The sequence below is a fragment of the Drosophila guanche genome, unplaced genomic scaffold, assembly GCF_900245975.1.
Source record: "Drosophila guanche unplaced genomic scaffold, DGUA_6, whole genome shotgun sequence".
In the NCBI taxonomy this organism is placed as follows: domain Eukaryota; kingdom Metazoa; phylum Arthropoda; class Insecta; order Diptera; family Drosophilidae; genus Drosophila; species Drosophila guanche.
Window position 1 is genome coordinate 7,596,743 of NW_022995747.1, and position 26,598 is coordinate 7,623,340.

Consider the following 26,598-nt stretch of genomic DNA (forward strand, 5'->3'; position numbering starts at 1 on the left):
TATAAGTACTGGCAGGTGCCAAGAGTGTAGCAATCCATCGGGAAAAAGCTGCCATGGAAAGACTTCACGCAGGGGATCTACAAGGAAAATGCATTTAGTTTTCGTTTATTTTGTCGATGGCCATAACTGCTAGAGTGAACTAAATCAGTTATCATATGGTACATACACATTTATTGTTTAATCGAAACAAAACCAAGAGTTTTAATTTTACTGCTCAACACAAACTAGATACCTAAACCAGCATTGCATTGCCATTGTGTTAAATGTTCAATGGGTGACAATGGTTTAATTAAATATTTATTTTCTTCTTTATTAAAGAGGAGAGACTAAGATTAATAACAAAACGGTTGGCAAAATGAGGCGCTTAGCAAACCAGCAAACTACTACAAAGTGCACTTTTCTTTTTATACATACAACACAATTTTTGATTGCTAATGGAATTCTCGAACAAAAACGAATGACACGAGGTTGGAGGACAAGGTGGTGTGGTGCGTGGCTTGGCGGAGGCAAGATCAAGATTATAAAGAAATTCAACAAAATTAAATTCGTTAGCGATTTGTTTATATTACAGCGTTAGATTTCATATGTCCGTTCGTTTATAGACGCATATCGTGTATGGTACGAGTATATATAAAAAAACAGTTTAAAATTTAACTTTTCTAAACAGATACGAGCCACTTACTAAGGATGCACTTATGTACGCTTAACTATAAGTAATATATAGACCAACTACACTTCAATTAATGCAATATAAAAACAGGGTCCTTTCAGGGGGCTTTTAATAACTAGACGTGTGTGTTTCTTTCATCCTATATAAAGTATCGGTTTATACAACTCAGGGAGAGGATTCGGATTCCCTCCTTTCAAAAGGGATGGATTCCGGTAAGGGATTGCCGCACCAATCGACAGATTCATTTAGTTGCGCTTTGGCTTGCGTTTCTTGCGACTGTTGTTGTTGTTGCTGCTGCTGCTAGAGGTGACCGATGGGGGCGACGCGATGGTCGTGTTCGTGGAGCTGCTGCTGCTGCTGCTGCCGCCAAATCTGCGCCAAATACTTTCGATGAAATCAGCTCCACTTTTGTTGCTATTTTTTCTTGATTTGTATGCCACATTGTTGTTATTATTATTATTGTTGTTGTTGTTGCTGTTGCTGCTGTTCTTGCTGCTGGTCGCCTGCTGCTGCGCTTTGTGCTGCGATGCTTGGGCGTATTCTCATGAGCGCTTCACCTTGCCATTTGAGGCATTCACCGATGACTGGGAGCGATAGCCGGCAGCAGCGCCTCCACCCACAGCCAATTCGGTGGCATGCGTGGCCACATGATGTATGCCCTTTTCCATGCATCCATGATAGATGGGACGCATAAACTGCAAGAAGAAAGCATGGATTAGAATTCCACTTTAATGAATATCAAATCACTCTCTCACCTTCTCCCACATGAGCGTGGCAAACTCATCCAGTTTGCCCCCGAAATCGCTCAGCTCGCCGCTGTATCTGTAAGTGATAGAGAAGACAGAAGACATTTAGTTGGTTGGGAACTCTCTGTTTTGATCTAGGCAATGCCTTTACCTGATGTACGCCCAGAGGGCAAGCGTCAGCAGGGCGACGCCCATCACTAGATTGCAGAAATTGGCAAATGTATAGAGACCGACCAAGCCAAAGATGCCACTGAGGATGTACATAATGACGGCACAGGCAAAGTACACGGCCGGTGTACGGGCCGCCTTGAAGATGTTCTTGCTCTCGTTGTGCGCTTTGTAGTTGACAAACACCTCCTCGAGATCCTCGTCCAGCTGCACCCGGAACTTCTCGGTGAACTCCTCGCCGCCCATTTTGCGTTTGGTGGCAAACTGGAACAGGGCCTTGTCCTTGACCCGTATATGCTCCGTCTCCAGGTGGGCAGTGCTTAAGTACGGCCGCGTGCCGCCGCATACCTCCTCCATGAGCTGCTGGTACAGCTCCTTGGCGGCAGCCACAGCAGTCAGATGATTGGCCTCGGCCGTGGCCACCAGCATGCTCTTGGGCTCTGGCAGCTCGTTGCCTTTGTAGATGTTCATATAAGACTGGAAGTACTGGATGAGATCGCGAGCCCGCACCCGCTGGCCGCTGATCTCCTTGTAGACCAGATTGTCCGGCGCCAGCAGCATGGGTACCAGGGTGCGCAGGCTGTTCTTGAACTCGGGCGTGATGTCAGTGAGCCGGCCGTCGAACTTGGGATTGGTGGCCACATTCAGGCCCGGATGTGGCATCAAGAAACATGCCACCTCGGTGAAGCACGATGAGATGTGGCGACGCAGCGACTGTAGCTCCGGATGCTGCTTATCGGACACCTCCAGCCGGCGCTTGAGTATCTTATCGCCCCCCATTGCACCGTACTCCGCCTCGTAGGGGAAACTCCAGTCGCGGACCAGGAACTGCAGGCGCTGGAATGGCTTCTTGCCGGTGTCGGCCAGCGCCAGGCGGCCGTACTCGGTGAACAGCTGCAGATGCTGCAGGTCGTCCTCCTGTATGTTCTGTGAGAGATTGTATATCTGCACCGACGACAGCATTGTGCTCAGCGCAAACACCGTGGCGCAGTCTCGCACTGTGCTCTGACTGTCGAAGGCTCCCTGCGTGTCCAGCAGAATGATGGCGATCTTATCGCCATTGGGATAGTCATGCAGGAATATGTCGGACCACATCACAATGCCGGTGGTGTCGCGCTCAGAGCCGCCGCGCCACGAAAAGCCCGACAGTGGCTCCGCCTCGTCGCCCAACCAGTCTGTCACATCGTGGCGTACATACTAGAAGAAAAGAGTCATAGATAAGCATTCATAAGCATAAGTATGGACTGCACCGACTTACCTTTGAGTACATGTATCGCAGAAAGAAGTCCAGCAGAAAGCTCTTGCCCTTGCGGAAGGCGCCAGCAACAGACACCACGCACACGAAGCGATCCTTGACCTCCTCCCGCATCAGCACCTCGCTGAGTGCATCCTCGTTGAGCACAAATGTGTGCTCCTCGGATGCATTGATAACTTGCACTGCCGAGCCGCCCATTGCAATATCCTCGTGTCTTTCCGCGGTGAGTTATTGATTTTATAAGAATATTTCCTTTTATTGCTTCACAAAATTTGGTATTTCGGGGCGTTCAACTGTAACGAGACGAGACGAAAATCACTAATAAGCATAGATTTCGAAAACACAAAGAGTAACCCATAATTGCGCAAGCTTCTGCCCGTTTCCACCTTTGGAGGGGTTCTGTATAAATCTTGGCACCGCCACGAGACACGGAGCAGCGGCCTGCAATTATGAGAGGCAGCCAAAAATAAACCCAACTATGTGCCCTGTCAAAAGCAGATGTAAATGGAGGCCATGCCCCCCGATCTCAGGGAAAGTTCATTTTGCAGAAACACTTTATACTCCTACGTAGTTAAATATTTTATTCCATCGTTGGGGCTCAGAGAGGTTAAATAATGCACAATTGCATTCTTCACACTGCACACACATTAAAATTAATTTCATTTGCTGCGCCGTTGATGACGTCGACAAACTTTTGTTTCGATACGCAGTTGACCAATGCTTTTGGTTTGGAATCCGATTGGAAATAAAGAACAAAACAGACACTGAGCACGTACCACGTACCACTACTGGAGCAGCAGCACCTACTACATGGGGATCTGGAAATTATGCCAGACACACGCGATTGCCACCTTAAAAACACACAGAATATGTTTCTTTAATTAAATTGAATTAGAATCGGTGACAAACGACAACGACAGCAGCAGCGGTACGGACAGCGCTGTCAACGAAATCACAAAAACAACATCACGCAAGTCATGGGAGCTTACTCAATAGGGCAGTGAGATTGAGAGAGAGAGAGAGAGACCCCTGTGCGATTAGTGGGAGCAAGAGGTGGAAAAGAGAGTGATCACTCTGCCCGCATGGCACACGTTGGGGCATGGGGACAGCAGCAGCTGTCGGTTGCAAGTTGCAACGCGACTGTCCGTACAATTAACACATTGCCACATAATTAAATTGGAAATTGTGGCTGGTATATGGCTCTGGGCCAGACTTTGGCGCGGAGCAGCATTTTCAAAAAAATATTCAGCACTGGCAATGCCATTTCCAAATGCTACCTGCCCAAGTCGAGCTCAAGCTGCTAGGCTGTCAAACAGGTGTGTGAGCAGCACAGCTCTATATCAGCGAAAACCGTACGATCAAAAGACAAAAACCACAGCACCAGTTGTCTCTATTGCACTCACGCGGTGGTCTGCTTGATAGCGATGTAAACAACGAAATTGAAAAGTAACAGCAACAGTTGTGCCAGCGTCGACGCCGGCAGAGCCAACGATTAGTCAACTGGAAATGAAATGGTTGCTGAGAAACCACCAACAACAGAAAACAGAACGGCGGGAAGAAGAAGAGGCTGTGTTCTGAGCAGCGCTTGAAAAAATGTTGAGCGGCCAAAGGAAAACGAAAATAAGCGTTTAATTTACCTAAATTGGGTCCGAAAAAGTGTTTAATTAGCTTTAATCAACTAGGGGTGCTCCTCGACTGCTGGAAAACCACCACGAGGGTCACTCGCCATTCAGACAGCATGCAGCGCAGACTCGGACTCGAATGTGGATGCGGACACCGCCCTGTTCCAATTGCCAAGCGGCTGGCCGCCTGCCTCGTGGCCATGCTCTGGCTTTGGACAGGTGCATCCTGTGCGTCCGAGCAGACTCCCGTGTACTACTACGTTGGCTGCTACACTGCCCGCACGGATCTGCTGCACGAATCGGTGTACGCCAAGACGCCGCAGACCTGCATCGAGATATGCGAGCGCCAGCGTCATCTCTATGCCGTTTTGGCGGCGGAGAAATGCTTCTGTGCCAACGGCCTGGAGCCACAGGATCAGCAGGATGAGCAGCTGTGCAACACCCGGTGCCTGGCCAACAAGGCGCAGTACTGCGGAGGCGTCGGTGTCCACTCGTACTACTCCACCACGCTGACGAGACAGCCAGCGCCGCACCATCTGCGAGTGGCCAATCGCACCGAGAACAGCCTAACCGTCGCCTGGGATGCCTATGAGCCGCGGAAGCTGCTCCTGGCCGGAGCACAGGCTGTGATGCCTAACCGACAGATTGCCAGTTTCCTGATACGTGCCCAAGTCGTCAAGACCTACTCATCACTGCCTGCCTTCCCCCAGCCCGAGTTCATGGTGCAGAGCACCGAGTCGCAGTTTGAGCTGACGGACCTGCATCCGGCCACACTCTACAACGTCACGGTGAGAGCCATCTGCATGGAGCAACAGCAGCCGGGACAGACGGAATGTGGACAGGACAGCCTGGCGGCCAGAACGGAGGTGGGCACCCCAAGTCCAGCTCCGCCGCAACCGAAGATCCTAACACGCGCAGATCGAACCCTCACCATGGAACTGGCGCCTGTGCAGAACGACAATGGGCCCGTGAGCAAACTCCTTATCATTGTGGAGTACGTGGACGATGCCATCAGTCAGCCATTCGATGAGCAGCTGCTGGGCAGCTGGCAACAGGCACAACAGGATGGAACGCCCTATTACATTGCTGCCGAACTGGACTACGACAGGCCGGAGGACAACCGCACTCGCCAGTTTGTCGTGGGCGATGGCAAGCTCTACGGACGCTACCGCAATGCTCCGCTCGAGCAGCCTGCAGCTCACGTTCACGTGAGCCTGGGAGTGGTGAGTAATCCTCCTTCTAGCTGCTACTTTCTTCGTTTCTAGCTTTCTTTTGTGATCTGTAGGTGAGCGAGCTGGAGGGCGTGACCAAGACTGTGTACACGCGAAGCACTCACGGACAGCACACCACCTCGCTGGACGACTTCAGCTATGCCACCTTCGAGAAGGGTCAGTCCTCGGTGGTGGCCCTGGCCGTCACCTGCGTGATCTTCGGCACCTGTCTGCTGCTCAGCCTCATTGCGTACTTCTATCTGCGCTACAAGACTTGCAGCGGTCGAAGACTGGGAGGACGCAATGGCCACGAGATGACCCTGCAGACGCCGATCATTGAGCGCGAGAACAATGGCTATCTAGTGGAGGAGGAACTGGCCACACCGTCCTCGCTGGAGACCTTTAAACAGCAGCTGCAGCAGCTGGTCGACGGATTTGATCGTCTGCCGCGCAATGCTCTTCGCCTGAATGTCAACGATGTGATTGGCGAGGGTCGCTTCGGAGAGATCGTCTCGGGAAAGTTTTCTTCCAACGATTCTGCCAAGGACTGCGCCCTGCACATCCTGTCATTGGATGATTTGAATGGGATAGCGCAGGCCCAGTTGCTTAGAGAGTTGCGAGAACTGTCGCAGCTGGAGCGGCATCAGCATCTGATCAACTTCTATGGCATCTCGGCCAGTCCAGACTGGTTCTATCTGGTCTTCGAACTGCAGCGCGTGAGCCTCAAGAGACGACTCCTCGAAAGTCGACAGACGGCGGCGTCGTCTCCGCGACTCAGCTCCCTCTCCGAGCAGCTGGTTCTACAGTGGATCTATGAACTGGCCACTGCCATGACGTATCTCGCCAGCTGCCGGGTGGTGCATCGCCAGTTGTGCTCGCACAGCGTCTACATCAATGCCGAGTCGAAGGTGAAGCTCTGCGTCTTCGGACCACTGCACTACATCCACAACAGCTGCGAGCAACTGGACCAGAGCCGTTGGCTGGCCCCGGAAGTCCTGCGTAATCATCAGCATCATTCGATCAAGTCGGATGTGTGGGCCCTGGCCTGCGTTGCCTGGGAGTGTTGCGCCCTGGGCGGCACCCCCTATGCAAACATGGTGGCCAGCAGTCAGCAGCTCTTGGACGCCATACGAGCGGCTGTGCGTCCTGCCCAGCCCTCCTACGTTTACGGGGATCTCTACCAGCTGCTGCTCAACTGCTGGCAGCTGGAGCCCAGCGAGCGCATCACCTTTGAAGATGTGGCCTTCGGGGTGCGTCAACTGATGACCTCACCGCGTCATGCTCTCTGCTTTGATCGTGCAACAGCAGCGGGTTCAGCACTGGATCCACTGCCCATGCATCTGCCTCAGCTGGAGACCAAATAGGAATAGGCTTTAGTGTAAGCAAAATAGCATAAACGAAAGCAATCAATTGTATACCCTAATAGGAGCCGTCTGATGTTGTTGTATATATATTTATATATATCAAAAACAAATTAAATTTATCGGAAATTACGAACCATTAAATGAAGTGTGTGTGTGGGACCATTCGAAAGTCGAAACAAAGTTCAATCGAAAGTGCTGAAGAGCGAATCAAAGCGGAGAGTCGTTGCTATACATACATACACACTATAATAGCTTTAAAGATGTCTTAATCCATTTACCCGGAGACAGCAAACCCCCGAAAATGTTGCACAAACTGCACGGCACAAGGCAAAAACAATAACTAAACCGAATGCAAAGCAAAGTTGGCAAAGAGAGGACAAAAACGCCGCACAAGTGGCGCAAGAGAGCGAGCGAGCGAATACTCTGATCGTTGGCGAGCAGCAATTAATAATAGAAAATATACAACTAAACAAGAATCGGGCTAGAATCGGCATTTACATATGTACATACATACATCGGTGTACTCTTGTGTATGTGTGTAACAAAATTGACGATTAATCAGGTTTAAAGGTCTTGCACCAAGGGGGGCACAAACATTGTTTTGTTATGCGGAATCTTTAATTAAACAAACACAAAATTGTCTAAAGAGCCACAAGAGCAATCTCTCAACTTTTGGCACGATCACAATATCCTCAGAATTAGTCATAAAGAGCAGCAGTAGCAGCAGCAGCAAATATTTGCCTACATTCTCTTAGTATATCCGATTCTTTGAGACATATTGTCGGGCATAATGTCCGAATGGCAGTCAGTGGCTCGCTTATCGCTGGATCTTTTGTGGCAGCTGATAAGCCATCCCCCATCGATAGCCACTAAATTGTCTTGTCGACGTGTTATAGCACATGCTCCATGGATACATTGACTAACTGTTCTGAAGAGCCTCATGTGAAATGAAGCGCAGCAGAAATCAACATTTGAGCGGGGAATTGACTTTTGGACAGACGCGACGCAACGCTCCACCTGGCAGAGCACACAAGTCAAGGTGAATGACGTTCGTTACCCAAACGGGGAGCCCAGCAGTGCCGTACCGTACCACTACATATAGACAATAATTATTAATAAATCAAGCTGCGAGCCCTGAAATGATGATGCTAGCCAGCGTTCGGACAACGTAATCCCCGAGCGAAAGTGTTGGTAAGGAACGCAATGGTGATGGCGGCGTGCGAAATGATCCAACTTTTTTGATGTTTTGCATTGCGTGTAAATTGTTATTGTTTTTATTATATATATACACACACAAATGCACACACACGCACACACACATCGAAATTATCTCTCTGGAGCGCAAGTCGCACTAAACTGGTTGCTGACACACAAAAGGCACCCCGCACCAACTCTGGCTCAACTGCGCACATTTCATGAATTACATTAATGTCTAGTCTATGCGTTTGTTACTCACTTTATTTTAGTAAATTTCCATTAAATTCCATTTAGTAAACAATTTCCAAGTCAGCGAATGTACCAGTGTGGCCGCGGATGTGTCGATTAAATATACCGCATGTGCAGCAGAAATATACCAAAACATACCTTCTAACTTTGAAAATATACCGAGATGGAACACGAACTTTGGGCACTCTATTTTCGATTGTGCTGTGTCCATGATCGAAAATCTTATATCTCGATTTTGATATTCCGTTCATTATTATTAGCTAGATTTGACTCTCAGCACTGAACCAAGCATTTTATCCAACTGATGCATCAATTTGCTATAAGACTGGCTTATTTCGAGGTCACTCTTTTGTAGAATTGTTTCTAAAGTCAATATCAAACCAAAAGGGATAATTTTACTCAACATTTGTGTACGTGTTATCTACACGGCCACCATACTTTTGCTGCTTATGTACATTTGTATACCCTATTTCCATTAATTAATTAATTCAGATATAAAATATATATTTTAAGTATCCCTCCCCTTACACTATTACTTAGCCTAAAGGCTCTCATTTGAGAATAATACAATATTTCCTGATAGTTACGACAACCGCCTTAGCGCGGTCTCCGCGCCATGCCTCCATCCACACACATGTTGCGATCGCTCAAACAAGAGGCGTAGCCCATTGCATGGGGGATAAAGTGCTGCTCAAAGACGCCAGTGAAGAGCTGGGCATAGGGTCCACTGGCAAAGACGGCAACATCATCGCCGCCATGAGTCTCCGACTCCAGCGGCACCGTGCTGGGGAACATAAAGTCCTTGTTCTTCATGTTGATGGCCCGCAGATTCTTCCGCTTCACGGCACCACCCTCTCGCAGATAGTTGGAGTTGTAGCCGGGTCCGTTGGCATAGCTGAGCGTTGCATAGGGAAGATCGTCCGCTGCCAGCTGACCGTTGTTGATGCCAAAGATGTCGTTCTTGCGGCTGGAATAACCCGCCAGCGACATGGTGTGCGAGTGATCCGAGGTGACCACGATCAGAGTGTCATCGGTGCTGCTGTGGGTACGAGCCCATCGCACTGACTTGTCGAACTCGGCCGTTTCGTCTATGGCGCGCAGAGCCAGTGTGTCATGGTGTCCGTGATCGATGCGGCCGCCCTCTACAAACAGGAAGTAGCCCCTTCCGGCACTCTGCCGCTCCAGTATGCCCATGGCCACCTGCACCATCTCCTCCAGCGTGGGATGCTCCTCCGCATCGGCGTCCAGGTGGTACGGCATGTGGTAGGGCGCAAACAAGCCCAGCACTCGGGAGGTGTGATTGGATAGTCCAAGCAGCTCGCTTCGCGTCTGGACGTAGTGGGCACTGTTGGTGTGCTGGCGCTTCCACTCCTCGATGAGATTGCGTCCGTCGAGACGTCGGCCCGGTGCACCACTCACATCCCTTACGCTCTTGGGCAGGAAGTTCTGGCGACCGCCGCCCAGGATTACATTCAGTTTCTGGCCAACCGGATTGCTTATAAGCTGAGCAGCAATGTCCGTACAGAGGCTGGGATCCCCATTGTCCGCTATCACCTCCGCATCGTTCTCCCAATTGCGATTGGCCGAGTGTGCGTATATTCCCGCCGGCGAGGCGTGCGTGACTGAGGTGGTGGTGATCAGACCCGTGGCCATTCCCTGTCGCTGGGCCCACGCGGCAATGGAGGCCACATGGTGCGCCGGCTGGCCCTGGGCCAGGCAGTCCTTCACCTGTACGGCCGCACTCACGCCCACCGTGCCGTAATTGGCCTTCACTCCTCCGAGGTAAGCGGTGGCCGTGCAGGCGGAGTCTGCCACCTGCATGTTGGCACAGTAAGTCTTGCTCAGGCCCACAAAGGGAAACTGCTCGAAGGAGAACTGCTTCTCCTCGCCGCCCAAGTAGACGCGTCCCGCCGTGAGCGTGGGTATGGACATGCCGTCGCCCAAGAACAGCATCACATTCTTGGCCAGCTGGGTGTTCAGCCTCAACTTACTCTCCAGCTGCTGATCCAGGGTTTGATGCGCCAGTCCCTGCCAGTACTCGGCGTACTGCTCCTCCGCCTTCAGCGGATCAAACACGATCATCGGCATGGCTCGTTTGAGTCGACTGCCAGCTGATCCCGCCGAGAAGAGCGGATGCATGCGTCGCTCTGTTTCCCGAGTGTCCAGCACTAATTATGGAGGTACAGTTCCGTTAGTTTAAATTCGAGACACACTCTTAGATAACTTACCTCGACCACTGACCAGCGCACACAGGCAGAAGAGGATTGGGAAGATTTGCAGGCTCATCGTTACGAGTTTTCCTGCTCTAATGTCAATGCGTTGCGGTTCACGTTTCCCTTGCCACTGATAGTGTTTGACACGAGACCTGCGATATTTATAGAACGTCAGGCTACTCACATTCTACTCATAATGAGATGCCCGATTTCGTAAGAAGTCATCAATGCCGGCAGCCTGACCTGATAAAGGAAAAATTCAGCGGCGATCGTAGTGCCGCCAGTAGTGTTGTGTGGTTTTGTTTTGAGTACAGTGAACAGTAGAACCTACCCGTGATACATATCTCGAGAATAGTTCACAATTTGTATCAGTTAGAAAATTCTTTTGTGAAAATGTCGTGAAAACTTATTTTATTCAAGGCTTTCCATAGATATTTGCTCTTGAATGTATTCTGCACTTGATATCGATCATAATATTTACGTTTAGCGAGTTCTTACTGTATTTGTTTTTCGAAAACTGTTGTTTTCAATAGTGCTCGTTATCATTAAGACCCGACGTCGTCTGCCTGCGCCTCTCATCCCACAAGTGAAACGTGCACCCTATCCCATCCGTTTGCCTGCGCATCCGCCTGCCTGAACACGAGAGTGGTGGTTCACGTGATCAATGCTGATGTTCTTTTTATGATTTCCCCTTTCCAGTTAAGTCATAAATTATAATTGCTACAGACGCCGCCGAGCACAAACACCGAGAGCGTTATCCGATTTAAAACGCGCGGGCGTTGCGTTCGCTGTGAGTGGCAAACCGTCGAGCAGAGGCGCATCTGGCAATGCTGGCAGGTGGGATTATTGCGCAGCCGCCAGCATCCAAACAACAATTTGTATCTCCCCGTAGCATCTCTCAGAGCGTGCCAGAGCAGCCGTTATCTTTGCGCGCTGCGCCAGCAAACATATATCCATGCAATATATATAGCATCCATCGGCATTCGTCGCGTCGGCCGTTCGTTAGTTCGTTCAGAGAGCTTCTGCTTTGGCAGCGCGCACTTGGCCAAAATAGTTGTTGGTTCGCATGCAAAACGTTAAAATCGCATTAGCTAAAAACATTTTTATACCAACGGCGCGTTTTTAATTTTTTCTACACTACAAAAACACAAAAAACCCAAAAACAACACACACATATAGACAAGATAGAGCAGGAAAGCAACGGCAAAACAAGAAGCAAAGCTGACTAAACTTTTAACGTTCAAAAACTCGATGCATATACATACATAGGTATAAATAAATAAACGCGTGTATATATAACATATAATAAATGATATTTCAATAATTTTCAAACAACAAAAGGTAGCTTCGTGTGAAAAGAAAGAAATCAAGAAAGAAAAGTGCTGTGAAACCTGGAGAAAATCCAATCCAATCTCTAAAATGTTACTCGCACATTGATTTTTGAAAAAGTTGACAAAAGAAGCGACAGAAAAGCAACCAAGTTTCCTAAAACTGCAAACAAATCATTTTAGTTGAAAGTTTTTCCTCTTTTTTGGTGTATTCGTGTGTATAACTGTATAATGCACGGCATTAAGGACTCTGGGCTGCCATTTTTCAATGGAAGGACACGACAAAAATAAGAGTATTAAAAAGAATATCCTACACAGAAGAGAAGATGTAATGCTGCTTGCTGGCACACACGAAAAATTCATACATAATAGAAATACAGTAAATTGCTAACTGTGTTTTTGTCCATCCATCTCGTTCGCACTCCCTCGCTCTCCCTCTGCAAGTTTGTGTACTATGTGTGTGTGTGTGCGTGGGGATTATGTGACTCTTCGTATATGTATATATAAATACATACGGACGTTCATCTACATCCACACACATGTATTATGCTGGAGGAGGTGGCGCTCGCTACTGGGTGGCATCTGTGTGGCAAGTTGGCCGCCCAGCTGGCTGTCAGAGCGACATCCCCAACATAGTTTTACGTTTGACAAATGTCTGTGTGTGTGTGAGTATGTTTTCTGTTTCCACTTTTTATGCAAGTGTGTGTGTATGTGAGTGAGTGTTTTACTACCATCTGGTGGGTGGGGTGCGGATGCTACGGGATAATCCTTTTGCCCATCCTGTAAGCCCCCACCCTCATGGCACCAACAAATCTCTCTTAAAGCTTTGCCCGAAAAAGTTCCATTTAAAGTCGAGTCCTGGACTCTAACGGTGGTTGAGAGCTTGCAACAATCTGGCAACTTTCAATTGCCGTCATTGACAGTTAAAACGAAAGTTATCAAATACACGAACAGCGAGCGAAGTTGCCACGACAAGTGGCAACAACAGAAACAAGAAAAGTAAGCTACCATTTGTGGGTGGATACCGTTTCGATACCCTAAATGCTGAGATATTATGGTTGTGTCTGATTTAGCTAAGCGTCGTTAAGTTATTCTGTAATTACATGCAATAGGAATCTGAAATTGCTAGAAGTGTTTTGATTATTTATACAAACATCATACATTTGCTCTCAATATGATATGATAAAGAGATTCAATTTGATCAATTCTATTTCTTTCTTTAAAACGGAGCAGATTCAAACTAATTAGTCTAATTAGACTCCGAAATAAACACTATAATATAAGTAATTAATTTAGAGATATTTCGCTTTAGTTGCTAGTATGTATGGATGGGATACCGTTGATTCGAAAAAATATATAATCGAATTAAAATGCTTGATCAGAGTTTCAGATACTTAGATAACGAAAGAGTGCGAAATGTACCGCCACAGAATTGCAAATTTATAGTCTAGAAAAGAAAGTTTTTATGAATGTTGGGATACAATACAACTATTTATGTGGGAATCAGTAACATTTCCAACCCATATAGTATGTATGTATGTACATACAGCTAACGGAGGTTTCCAGCCATAGGGACTGTTTCTTTACAATGCTATATATTGTGCATTGCAAACATCTACTCAAAGCCGTAATACCTTCTATATATGTAAGGGAATGGCGGCTATAGAAGAACGATGACAACTACAACGACAACTCAGAAGTCAAACATGAGTCGCAACAACAAGAACAATACAAAAACAATTAAATAACAGAAAAAGAAAATAAAAAAAGCCAAAAACTTTGCCAAGACACCACCCCCCTCCATCACCACCCGAAACACACACACACACACACACATACGTACACACACTCCTACTTTCGCATACATGAGCACAAACAAGTTGCTGCTAGCGTCTTTGCGTAGGGATGAGAGATTGGATGAGATGGAAGGGAAGAGGGATGCTGGTAGCGATGCTCGAAGGGGGGGTGTGGCCATTCTCTATGGAGAAAAAACTTTTAACATAGTAGCCCACATACAGCTATACATAAAAACACGTAAATTTGCACACAAAAAAAGAACAACAGAGAAAAGAGAAAAAGAAAGGACGATTGCACACTGTGTCAATGCTGTAACAAGATTCGATATGTTGTAATGGAATGGACCCGCATCCTCGCACAAGTATAACAATCCTCCAACATTGTGCCGATAATGGTTTCCCTGTTTGTGTATGTGTGTGTGTGTGGGAGTGTACAGTGGTGTGCATTAGTCCTTGACAGTGCAAAGTTTGGATTTTTGTTGAACTATAATATGTGAAGAGTCTGTAAGTTTTTATACAAAATTAAAGATTCAATGAGTTGCATTTCGAAATCGGGCTTTCTCTTTTTAAACAATGTTCTACTGTTTGTGGATTAAATATCAATCCACTGAGTGAACTTTTTAAAGAACCAAGAACCAAATGGATCGAATATATAAAGCAACCCCGTTTAAAGCAAATGTGTGGTCGAGCCCAATCTAAGACACCACATCCGAGAATGATCGATTCAAATTTTCTAAAGATAAGAATTGTTACTCAAATGAGCCGACATTTCCCTCTTTGAAAATTGATTTAATTTAATGGTAATTGTTGTGTTCATAGGAATTATATCAGCCAACAAAATGTTGATAATTTCATCCGACAATTTCCGACCTCCAGCCCATGGTACATCATCAACGAGTATTCTTGCCAAAAGGATGCCCGATGCGAGGACGCACGAACGGGCAGCACGAACGCACGAGCAGAACAGTGTGGCACGAGTGGATGCCACACACTGTTTCTCTCTCTCTCGCTCTCTCTGTCACTCTCTGCCTTCTCTCTATCTCTCTCGTTGCGTACGTACGGACCCCCACTGCCACCATCTCCTTGCCAAGCGTTGCGCTCCACCGAGTTAACTTTGACGTTATGCTGTAAGCGTTGGGTGCTTCGTTTAAATGAGTGCTCGTTGAATGTGTGAGTAATTGGAAGGATGCTGCTTTCCTAGGGGGGTTTTCGTTGGCGATGTGCTGTAGGTACTGCCACAGGGGGGGTGGCAGATGGCGGATGGAGTAGAGAGGCAGGGGCAGGGGCAGTGGCAATGACTAGGACTGGAGCTGGGAAAAGGAAAAGCAAACGACAACAAGCAAAACATTGATGTTACTGAGGAGGTTGCCAGCGCAGACAGTACGGTGGCTGGGGCTTTTATAGTTCCAACGAAGGAGTGAAATGGCGCCAGCTGAAGATTTATGCGTGTATTTGTGTATCTGTGCGTGTGTGTTAGTATGTGTTTGTGTGTGTGTGTGGTGTAGAATGGGCTGGGGTAGGGATGGTCTGAAATTATGAAAGCATTTGTGTTTGAGTTTGAGTAAACATGACCATTGGGAAGACGGAGGAGACCCTCCCTCGCTAGAGGGTGGGGGTTGTTTTGGTTGTTTGGCTTATCCCTATGTACATACATACAAACATATACATATCCGTATGTTTGTGATTGTATATTTGTTTGGTATTGGTGTGCATCTGTGTGTGTTTGTTTGTTGGTTTGTTTGCTTACCTTCACTGCAGTTTGCTGCTGATTTTACGGCCTCTGAATATTGTTAATGGCCCATCCCATCCACCCCATTCACCCACACTATCCACGAATGTCCTCGGTGGGCTTGTCCTGGTGCTGGCACTGGCTCTGGTACTGGCACTGGCACTGGCACTGACGTTGGGCTAACGGTGCAGCCCTGGCTGCTGTGACCTTCACCCATTTAACGCCACTTAACCGATGACAAGCCGACCGAAAGTTGAATGTCATTCATTTGTTAGTCTTCGGTTCTAGCTATTCATGCACAACAACATGCATTTGCATGTTGCACCCTGCACCTGGCCGCCAAGGGCCAAATGTACAGCTCGATCTAATAATAGAACTCCAGAGTTGCATGTGGAGTATCCCGGGATTACCATGACAACGGGCAGGGCACAGCAACAAATCAGTTAAATCCGGGCTCTTGTGACTTCATCCGTTATTGGCTCGGTCAGTGGCAAATTGAGAGAGTACAAAATCAGGTTGCAGCGGAAGCAATTTGCATCCGGTGCATTTGTGGCTGTGTCCTTGGAGCACTTTTCAGGTTTCATTCTCGTTCCTGGCTGTGAGATTTATTGGATTCCCCGCCAATTCCCATTTGCATTGAACGCCGTTTATTAATAAAAATCGAATTCTATTTCTGTAAATAGAAACGAGTGAAAATACATTAAATAAATATATTTGAACGTTCGAATAAATGAAATTGCCATCCAATTTCCATGCATATATTATAGGCATAGACCAGTGGCAAAACGAATGTCATCCGCGACAAGGGAAAATTGCTGTCGTTAAATTATTTTACAACATCCTACAAAGATTGAAAAGAAATCAGGAAAATGTGAACGAGTGTGTATGTGCGTCGTTTATGAGCTGTGGGTGTGGTTGGGAGGTGTGCCGCTTTCTGGGGCAGTGCCTACAACGCCTCAAAGTAAAATATGATGAGCGTCCAAATATTGTCAGAGTCATGTGAGATTTTCAGATTGTTTATTTACATTGTCGGTGCCTGTAAAAGCGCATCCAAAGCAGCCCCCGACTACATGGCTATGTCCCATATAGTATACTGATATATCATTGCACATTAGGTGTATACATAATTAGTGGCCATCAATTGGCCATCAGTCTGGAGATGTTCGAATTTCGAAAAATACTCGTCTGAATGATTTCTCTTTGGGTTTACACAGAGCTTTATATACACTCGGAAATAATACATTTCGACTGGATAGTACGAGAAACTGCGTTATCTAAAAATTCAAAATTCTCCCATATACGCAAAAATGTTTCAAATTCTCAAATTCTCAAAAAAAACATCTCTTTTCTCAGTGTACTCAAACGATGTATTGTAAACAAAATACGAATGCAGAAGCAGAGAAAAACATTCATTGAGCGTTGCTTAAATTCGTTGAGGGAAAGTGCTGGAAAGAGCCCCCCGCCTGTTTAAGCCAATCGAAACTTTTGCTGTGCACACTTTGTCCTCTCAGAGGACTGTTTGGCACCTGGCATTAGCATTTAAGGCAATTAAAAAGTCACACCCCATATAATGAAAAGTTTAACTTGATTTAGCAACAAAGTGGCATAACAACTTTAAACACATCTCTGTCCTCCAATGCCCTCCCACGCCTCTTTGGGGGTCTGACAGACAGCTGTTACATGGAAATGAGACCCCGAATTTCATTTAAGCCCTAAGAAATGTTTATTTGAATTTGTTCTTCTCGCTTCTCGCTTCTCTCTTTTTTTGTTTTTTTTTTGTGGGGCGTTACGAGTATTTTGCAAGTTATTGAACCCTTAAAAGTTTTTAATTAAAATTCAAATTAGACAAATTAAATTGTGTGCTGAACGTTCGAATGGAGGGATTGTATTTTGATGTGAAAGGTGTCTGGCAGAATGCGAGATGCGAGTGCGTTTTGACGAGACGTGCGTTAAATTTTAATTGATTTTTCCCAACAAAATGTAGGAGTTGCTCGACAAAACATATCTACATCTGTATACATCTGTGTGAGTGTGTACCTGCTTACGCGCAAAGCAAACGAAGCGAAATGTGGAGTACAGAACAACAGCATCCGATCCGACATACACACAGACATACACAGACCAAAACGAACTGGCAGACAGTCAGGCGTGCGAATAAACGAACACACATCCAAGTAAACGCAAAACAGACACAGATACAAGCATACACAGTACAAATACAGATGCAAGAACAGAACACAAATACAGATACAAAAGCACAGTTCAGACACAGATACAATCAACGAAACGAACGAGGCTCGGCATTCGTATTCGGCCTGCGTATGAATGGAGAGGAGAGCCCCAAGGAGGAGTAGGGGCTGGATTCAGAGTGTAGCTTGGGATGTGGGTGGTGGTGGAGCAGGCGGGGGATTCCCATTCTCTCCCACCACCTCGGGTGGCTTGGCTGAAAGGACAATTCAAGGAGGCAAACGAAAAACATTTTGTGTTGCCTACTGTTCGTAGGCTGTTTATTGCTGCTGCTCTTGGATGCTGTGTTGTGTATCTATGTAGAATTTATCGATTTATTTTGACTTCTCTTTATGTGTGCCTGTGTGTTTGTGTGTATTTAATACAAACACAGCGATAAGAACCCACAACAGGAGAAGCAGCAGCAGCAGCAGCAGCAGCAGCCAAAGGAAACTTGTTTAGCCGCCAACCCATTCCACTTTAGGGCGCTTCTGGGTTCAACCTTCCAACCTTCCAACTTTTCCTCTTTTTTTGTGGCCTCACTTTTTTTTCGCTTAATGCGCCAATTCTGACAACAGCAGTAGAAAGGGCAGAGACAGGGGAATACAGTGGGGAAAGAGAGGAAAAGTCAGCCACGACCCAAAGTCAAATTGAGTAAAACGCATTGAAAACTTAAGTAATTTCCCAAGAACGGCCCACAGTTCTTAAAAGCTTTTTTTTGTTGTTGTATGCCCCTGCTTTTTGTTCTAAAAGAGGAGAGGTGGAGGTGGAGCAGTAGGAGTGGAGGCGGAGTCGGAGCCTCGAGCAAGTGTTTCTCTTTCTCTTTCTGATTCTGTTTCGGGTTTTCTCTCCCTTTTATTATTACTTTCTGCTTTGCTCTCTTTTTTTTTTTGTCCGTGTTATTGCAGATGGCCAAAGTTGTTGGCCAAGTATAAAAATGTGTTTTATATTGTAATAACGAAGAATGCAGTGAAGTCGAAACTCCAGCGAGAAAAGCACACAAAATTCATAAACTGTTTAATGAAGCAAAGCAATTACATAAAACCAGAATGCATTCAAGAATGGCAGCCCAAAAAAGCGATAATAAAGCCAATTAAATTTTGTTAACTTTACTTTTAAGAACTGCCAAGGGAGCGAAATGCTTTCAGCGTACATTTCTTCCCAAACTCGATTCTACAATCATATTGATTTCATTTGCAGAGTAAGATGTGTAGATATAATCGAAAAATGCGTGTCAAGCCGTCCTCTTTACAAAGCATGAACCCTAAACTAATGTAAACTACGACTTTTTAAACATCATAATCCTTTGAGAAAGGCAATACCAGAAATTTAAGGACTTTGTTTGTGTGTGCGTGTTCGTGTGTGTCTGTGTGTACATAAAGATGGAAGGCCGTGTGTGAAACTGAGAAGGCAAATATGGCTGCCTGCCTGCCTGTGGCCCACCTTTTGTGTCCGTGTCCGTGTCCGTGTGTGAAATAAAACAAAAGCCAAACGAAACGAAACGAAACGAAAGAAAAGCATTAACAAGAAACAGCAACAGCAGCAGCATCAGAAGCAGCACCACCGGCAGCAGTAGCATTAGTGGAAAAGCGATTCAATGTCACAGTCAGCGAGCAACGTATAGCATCCCCATGTGTGTATACATGGATACATGTACTCGTATACCCCGCACGTACATATGTGTATATAGAGAGCACACATAAAAAGCCATAGCCGCAGATTAGTCTCCCCAAGTAGCTGACAACGAAGGAGCCTCAGCCTCAGCGTCAGCCTCGACGACGACGACAATCAACATTCATCATACGCACCGTGGGAAGCGGCGCAAAACGCAAATGCAGCCCCAATTCGAAAGGTAAGCCAGACAGTGGATAATAAGCAATAAGAACAACCCTTTCGTTAGATATTTCTCGTCTCTACACATTCCTGCAGTTTAATTTGAGTTTTTGATTTAATTGAAGTTCTGTGTTCCTTTCAAAACTAACAAAACTAAACTCCGTACTAACAAGCGGGTGGGGGAATACGATTTAATGGCACTAGAGATCACAAGAGTGCGCCCAATATTGTGCTATGTGATGATAGTGATAATGACGATGACTTTCTTTGTGCGCTGAGAGTGGTCCTCCACCTCTTCTTCCTTTGATGAACGTCCCAATTTATTTATGGCTGGTATTAACAAGCATCTAAAATATGTGCTGACAAACACACACATACTTGTACACACACACACACTCATTCCCACTCATGCACAGAGATACCAAAGCACACAGAGAGAGATACACCATACCAACACCCGCACAACACTTTGGCACTGAGCTCTGTGATAAATTCACGCGGCAGAAACGTGCTGCCAGCCAAACAAAATCTGTGTACCCTGTTCCCTGCACTGACAACAAAAAGCAGACCAAAAATTTGTGTTCAAAGTTCAATGACGTTGTTCTCGTCATGTGGGGCCCACTGAGCTACCTCTGGCCTAAACTAATGGAATTTACCCCATTGTTTGGTTAGAAAATTCATTTCATTTTATTACAGAATTTCATGGGAAACCCAGTTCCCAAAACCTTGATTCTGGGAATAAACTTTAAATATTGTTTCGGTTGGTTTTCAGGGGAAATTCGTTGTCCATGCATAAAAAAAACTATTTGTGAATTGGTAAAATCCGATCGTCAGTTTACGAGTATATTGTTGTATGAATAAAGTAAATATAATCATGGAAAAATGGCAGAGAAAAAATAAAATTGGGTTTATCCAACTTGCAGCTCGAGCTAAAAACATACAAAACTTTATTGTTGATTGAAGACTCCACAAGAGAGGATTTGTATGTTGAATTGTGGGGTGGAGTTTTTTGTTTGTTTCTGCCGAACCACTTTATCAAGTAACCACCCTAAAGTATTACTAAATATAATGAGCATAGATGAAACCCTTAGATAATGTTCTAATATCCGGTTCCTTTTTGTTTGAAAAAATCATTCAGACGAAAAAATATTCATTTTCTTGCCGACTCAATATTTGATTATGGTTTCCGTTCGTACTCGTTTACTCATATGTAATTTTCTACTCCACCGATCCCCCAAAGCACCTTTCGCCCCCTTGAAATGATAGCGGTTCATTCAATGAGCAATGGCTGCCAGTCAAATTTATGACTAAATAGACAATTGACGTCACCGTAAAATGGGGAAAAGGAATTTCTTATTTATTTAAAATATTTGTATTTTGCTTTTACGTGGATGTCTTTTTTAGTATATGGCATATGCGGTAATATTTTTCCGTTGCGTCAAGTGGAAAGCGAAAAGGAAAGACGGAGGCTGAAGGCTGAAGGGAAGGAATGGGATATGATCTATGGAGGAGAGAGGGTTGATCTATTGCTGATAAAGTGAAAGTCAAGTTATGCTCGAATTGTAATTACTCATGTCTGCCACTGCCACTGCCACAGGGAAGCAAACAAAAAACAAAAAAATTCAAACAATCCGTCTAGAAATATGTATTGTACATATTCTCAAACAACATACATCTGATGCCAGAGCAGGGGAAAGGGATGCTGAGGAATGCGAATGGACAGCATCGAGTTTTTTGGAAAATACGACTACGAATACGCCTATGTATCGCTTCTTGTGTCCCATAGTTTGTCTGGCGTCTCGACGTACGTTGGGAATGGGGAAGAGGATGGCCGACGCGTCATTTATCTGTCAGCATTTGCCGCCGTTTGATGAACTATTAATTTCTGGTTACCGAGGCAACAACTTATTTTCGTCAACTGTGGCACGTGTGGCGCGAACATCATTTCAGATGCGGCAGCTGATGCTGCTTCATAAAAAATAATTTAAATAAATTCCCTGAGACAGGCCATAAAGGAACCAAACACTCTGACAAATCTTCCGTGTGGTACAATAAGAGTTTATGACCAATAAAATACGAAAGTTGACGAGTTTCCATCTCCCACCTAGCATTAAAATAAATAAATTTTAAAGCTCTCCATTCGAGCTGAATGCAATGCCTGAGCGCTCCCCCTAATCCAACTTGCTCTAAACAGAATTCCTGATTGCCATTCGAGCCACACAATATTGCCACAAATGCACCAATTCTAATCATCTGCAGACACTGCGAGCAGCTAGGCCTCAAATTTGCAACAATGTTGCTATTGAAACGAGAATTTCAATTAGACAATGTGATGGCTACAGCACAAGAGATTGTTTGAATCAGGTGAAGCATACATACATATTTATCCAATTTGAATGGACCAAATCTATCGATTCATTGAATTCATACCATACCAGACCAGGTTGTTCATTAATGCGCTTAGGAATTTGACAAAAGATACAATGTGCAGAGCAGAAACTTAGTCATCGGCATGGCCCAAAACATAATTGTAAGGCCTCTGGCAGCAGCAGCAACAACAGATTCGGCCACATGCAAAGGAAGTGGCAGAGGTAGGGCCTGTAGCTGTGGCTGTACCATGCCAGCGTGGCAGTGGCATGGCGGCTGTTCCTATTTGTACAGACAAGGACAGGTGGTCGCCAATCTGTTGGGGTGATAAAACGCTGCAGCAGCAGAGTATACGCAGGGCTGCGAGTGTGTGCCTGAGAGAGGAGAGTCGAGTCGTTATAATGATGCTGATGATCGGACAGGTTTGCGTTTGCTGCTCTACTCTGGCTCTCATAAGAGGCATAAGAGGAGTATGTCCAATGTCCATTAGCTGATTTAATGAAATCGTAAATCAAACGAGCGCGGATTGCTAAAAATATATTTGCGGCGCGTATTTTATGTTTTTTGAAGTGGAACCTATGCCACAGCAATAGCAACAGCAACAGCAACGGCAACGGCAACGAGTACGGCAGGCAACAGCCGCTGAACAATAGATGAAACGTGGATGATTGTGCCAAAGTATGGCCCTGCCTCAGAACTACATGTGTATGCGAGTATATTAATGTGTGTGTGTGTGTGTGTGTGTGTGTATGTGTTTGTGATGGCTCCTTCTAATGATGAGCACATGTAATGTTTCGTATTGCAAAACTTGTCGTTTTATTTCGACATTTCTTGCCGTGCATAATGCATGCGATTCCTTGGTGGGGCTGAGGCTTGGGTTTTTGGCAAAAGTGCAACCATTGTCGTCGTCGTCGTTGTCGTTTTCGTTGTCGTCGTCGTCGTCGTCGCCGTCCGTCTCTCACAAGGCGTGTCCGTTGTGGCGTTGGCCAAGATTTCGCTTGGCTGGCCGGCGTCACAGTTTTCGCGTCTGCGTCTGCACTTTCCCAGAGAGTACCCCCTCCCGATCCATCCATGGATGCCAATGAGTGTGCGCATCTTTATTTAATTAACATATTTTATTTTCTACCACCCGTTCCCTTTCCCACATCCATTCAGACGGTGGCGTTGTGATTTATGCCTGGCGTTTGTGCACTTTATGTTGCCTTTCACTCATCATCCCCATTCCAATCTTCATCATGCCGATTGTCATCTCTAAGTAGCTTCGGCCGAGAACCTCTTTGCCACCCTTTTGCGACCCCATCCATAATATTAATCGTATGCATTAGTCGGTTGCTGTGTCTTGCCGCTGGCACTGGCCGTGTGACTAATTTTATTACACTTGCCAAGCATTTCTGAATCCGCATCCCAATCTGATTCTGAATCTAAATCTGAATTTGATTTTCTTTTTTTTGAGTTATTTTGTTGCATTTTCCGACACGACCTGAGAATTTCGGCTCTCTGTATTAAATTAATGCTCACTTACTGTGCCAAGCATTCTGTTTTATTTTTAATCGTATATTTTATTAAATCAAATGCATTCAGAGTCTGAGTGCATCGCGCAGCTACAATCGCCAGTATCCGTGAACATTCCTCGAATGATTTGTCATCAAAATGTGATTAATTTTTGTGCCTTCAACTCGGCTGTGGCACGGGGCTATTTTTAGGCGACTAACAAATAGTTTCAATCTAAAATGGCAGAATCAAAAAGTCATTCAAGCACATAGGGATAATCCCCAAGCCAAGTGAAAGACGGAACCAAATAAATACATATATAGTGTGTTCTTCCCCTCAGGGAAGGGACTTCAACATTTGAAAAAGTGACAAGGGTTATCCAACTAAAGTACAGAAAACATCAGCATTAGGCCGTACTAAAATTGTGTGGGGTTTTACCATCATTTCAGATGAATTTCATGTAGTTAAGTCCCCAAAGGCCTAAACACATCCAGAGCAGCAATTTATTAATTGATTGATGGACACTAAATGATTGGGCAGTCGAGCTAAATGATTCCCCTCTAGGGACATTTCCATTCAACAATTATTTCCACATTATTTCCCAGCAAAATCAAGGTTGTGGTTAGGAACTGGATTAATTACCAACTGACAGAAACATTTGCATTATTTTCTCCGAAAAATATTGGACAATTCTGGTGCCAACGGCCTTGTTTTTGTTTGATGAAGTTTCCCATTTGGTCAGGATAAGGTCTTTATTTATTACAGAACTTACTTACAGAGAAAACCCTATTGGAGGCCTCAATTTGGTGACTGCCTCGTCGACTGGTTGTGCCTTAAACCCAACCTACAATTAAGTTTTGTTTGTATATTCACTCACAGAGAAAAGTTTTCATTTTATTGCTTCAATTCATGCTGAAATGTTGGTCACAACTTGAACAAATTATAACTTTGCGTTTTTGAATCATAAAAAACAAAGGCAAATGAGAATAAAAGAATGCTTCACACACACTCGATGCTGACTATTAACCCAATTCTCTGGGGAAGTACGAGTACAAAAAAGAAACTGCAACTCTCAAAAGGCATTTAAGCATTATGTGCAATAAAAATTATAAATAAAAGTCAGCACACACAAGTATGGGTAGGCAGAACCACTCCATTCGATGAGGACCGTCTGCTGTGGAGCAAATGTTTATGGGTGGCGCGCTCTCATTAGGCAAAGTGTTCGATAATTAAATGGAAATGTAAATCACAGCCACCCAGATGTGCCCCTTCACACGTGAGGCAATTAGCAGCCGATCAGCGTGCAGCTGTTTAATTGGCGCTGAAGCTAAAGATTGAAGTATTCCCCCGATTCGAGTTGGCATGGGGTCTCTGCCTCTGGCAGGGGTCCTCTATTCATGTCCACTCGCGCGGATGCTGTTTATCGAGCGTTCAATGAAACAGGCAAACATTATACCATACGCAAACAAACAACAACATAAAATCTAGTATCCATACATAATTATCTAGATGCTGATATGCGATAATAAAATAAAGTGAATGAGGTTCATTCGATGCTCGGCGCTCGTTCTGATGTTTATTTTTGAAGCGTGCGAAAAATTTTAATTGGATTTTGAAATGATATATCTAACACACTCCACCACCTCCATGCCTTCCCATCATCTCCTTCTCGTCTCCTGCTGCTCACCTTGGCAGAGGCCTGCCGCTTCCAATCATTCCTTAACATTTTACACAAGATTATTTTTAGTCTGTGGTCTAACATTGAAAATATTTATAAGTATGTTTGCTGTCTAATATCACGCATAGATATTAATATTATTTTTATGTGAATTTTGTGTTTGGACGCTGTTGCTGTTGACATGGCCAGCGGGGCGTATACGCAACGCTTTTGATCCTCTTGTTCTCGTAATCAACAGCCAGCCGAGTGTGTGGGAAATTATGAAAACACACAAAAGAGCAAAAAACAATCAAGAAAATTAGAAAAGGAAATTTAACAATATAAACAAGAAGATGAAGCATACAAATTGGCCATTTGCATGGCATAGAGATATATTTATTAAGATTGTTAAGGTACCCCTGAAGTGGGGTTTGTTATTGGAACGATTGGAACATTATGATTATTACTTAATCGATCGGCAAGGGTATCTACGTCTTCGGTTACCCAAAAGCAGACATTCCTTCCTGTTTTTGTTGAGGTTATCATGGAATTCTCTGACCACCGCTGCTGCCATTGTCTTATTTTCTTCTTTGTTTATTGTTGGTGTCGTTATTCTTGCTCTTCTTGTGGCGTTGCCGCTTTTGCTGTTTTGGCGGTATCGTGCTTTGGCTTTCTTCATTAGTGTGTTTTAGTGGGCGCCTTGCCAAACATTTTCTGAAACATATTGGCGTCGTGCTCGACAAAATTCCGCACGCTTACGCCCCATACAATCGCCTCGGCCAGAGGAGGAGCGATTCCGAAGCAGACGATGGCGGCACCAACGGCGACGGCGACCCAGTGTGACACACTGTGCCAGTGTACCACTGTGCAATGCACAATCTGCACACTTGGCTCATACATATTTCTAATTAAAAATCGGCAAGATACTGGGATACTTTGACTTGGCCATCGCATATGCCTTTGCCCGTCGCTGTCGTAGTTCCTTGCAAATATATAAAAAAACCCAGTGGAAAACCAAAACCAAATGTATATGAAAATGCAGGAGGCATGGCATCTGATGCATGTGGCAGCCATCCCCTCTGCCTGTTGCGTTTTGAGTACGTCTCTGTGTCTCTCTCTCTCTCTCCCCATATGACCGTACTCATCCGTGTGTGTTAGGGGCTGCGTCTGATGTCTAACAACATGTGTACGAGCGTGTGGCGCTCCGCATTCCGTAACCCCCTCTGGGACAACCAGCAGCAGAATAGTTCCCTTGGCCAACTGCGTCTTTTGCCCGATGCCTTGGCGACGCTCGTGTGTCTCTGTCTCTTTTGCGATTGCTGTTTCTGTTTCTGTTTTTGATTTCGCAATCGTTTCTGACATACTCTATACATTGTCGGGTGTAACTTGGTTAGTTCAGGAAATATCACAAAATGAGTATTTTATATGCTTTATACAGACATATTTCCAATCTCTTCTAAATCATTAAGAGTAGTT

The 26,598-nt window shown here is 45.3% G+C and overlaps 4 protein-coding genes across 5 annotated transcripts in view; 2 read left to right on the forward strand and 2 right to left on the reverse strand.

Moving 5' to 3' along the window:
- Positions 1 to 93: 93 nt before the first annotated feature.
- LOC117583440 (atlastin) lies at positions 94 to 8,607 on the reverse strand. The gene is made up of 5 exons (XM_034271741.1): positions 8,493 to 8,607; positions 2,843 to 3,132; positions 1,568 to 2,781; positions 1,426 to 1,492; positions 94 to 1,365 (listed from the first exon to the last, which is right to left on the reverse strand). Exons 2-5 carry the CDS (start codon positions 3,035 to 3,037, stop codon positions 1,213 to 1,215), a joined length of 1,629 nt encoding a protein of 542 aa, XP_034127632.1. The 5' UTR covers positions 3,038 to 3,132; positions 8,493 to 8,607; the 3' UTR covers positions 94 to 1,212.
- Positions 4,183 to 7,177, forward strand: LOC117583439 (putative tyrosine-protein kinase Wsck). The gene is made up of 2 exons (XM_034271740.1): positions 4,183 to 5,684; positions 5,747 to 7,177. The coding sequence occupies exons 1-2, from the start codon at positions 4,578 to 4,580 to the stop codon at positions 7,034 to 7,036; spliced, it is 2,397 nt and encodes a 798-aa protein (XP_034127631.1). The 5' UTR covers positions 4,183 to 4,577; the 3' UTR covers positions 7,037 to 7,177.
- A 250-nt stretch (positions 8,608 to 8,857) lies between the features above and the next one.
- Positions 8,858 to 11,018, reverse strand: LOC117583441 (alkaline phosphatase). The gene is made up of 2 exons (XM_034271742.1): positions 10,711 to 11,018; positions 8,858 to 10,650 (listed from the first exon to the last, which is right to left on the reverse strand). Exons 1-2 carry the CDS (start codon positions 10,766 to 10,768, stop codon positions 9,080 to 9,082), a joined length of 1,629 nt encoding a protein of 542 aa, XP_034127633.1. The 5' UTR covers positions 10,769 to 11,018; the 3' UTR covers positions 8,858 to 9,079.
- Positions 11,019 to 11,695: 677 nt separating this feature from the next.
- LOC117582784 (serine-rich adhesin for platelets) overlaps positions 11,696 to 26,598 on the forward strand; it is a 34,196-nt gene continuing 19,293 nt past the window's right edge. Inside the window, exons 1-2 of one of the 2 annotated variants that reach the window (XM_034270760.1) lie at positions 11,696 to 12,036; positions 18,975 to 19,626. The gene's annotated coding sequence lies outside the window, so the exon portion shown is untranslated. The remainder of the gene's footprint in view (positions 12,037 to 18,974; positions 19,627 to 26,598) is intronic. The other variant, XM_034270761.1, reaches the window with a different exon arrangement.

What these genes read in the sequence shown, in the direction of transcription:
- LOC117583439 (XM_034271740.1), top strand. Translation starts at nt 4,578, where the DNA reads ATGCAGCGCAGACTCGGACTCGAATGTGGATGCGGACACCGCCCTGTT. An exon ending in TTCACGTGAGCCTGGGAGTG is followed by an intron (nt 5,685 to 5,746) that starts GTGAGTAATCCT and finishes TGTGATCTGTAG; the next exon opens with GTGAGCGAGCTGGAGGGCGT.
- LOC117583440 (XM_034271741.1), bottom strand. Translation starts at nt 3,037, where the DNA reads ATGGGCGGCTCGGCAGTGCAAGTTATCAATGCATCCGAGGAGCACACA. An exon ending in TGCGATACATGTACTCAAAG is followed by an intron (nt 2,782 to 2,842) that starts GTAAGTCGGTGC and finishes CTTTTCTTCTAG; the next exon opens with TATGTACGCCACGATGTGAC. An exon ending in CCACGCTCATGTGGGAGAAG is followed by an intron (nt 1,366 to 1,425) that starts GTGAGAGAGTGA and finishes TTCTTCTTGCAG; the next exon opens with TTTATGCGTCCCATCTATCA.
- LOC117583441 (XM_034271742.1), bottom strand. Translation starts at nt 10,768, where the DNA reads ATGAGCCTGCAAATCTTCCCAATCCTCTTCTGCCTGTGTGCGCTGGTC. An exon ending in TGCGCTGGTCAGTGGTCGAG is followed by an intron (nt 10,651 to 10,710) that starts GTAAGTTATCTA and finishes CTCCATAATTAG; the next exon opens with TGCTGGACACTCGGGAAACA.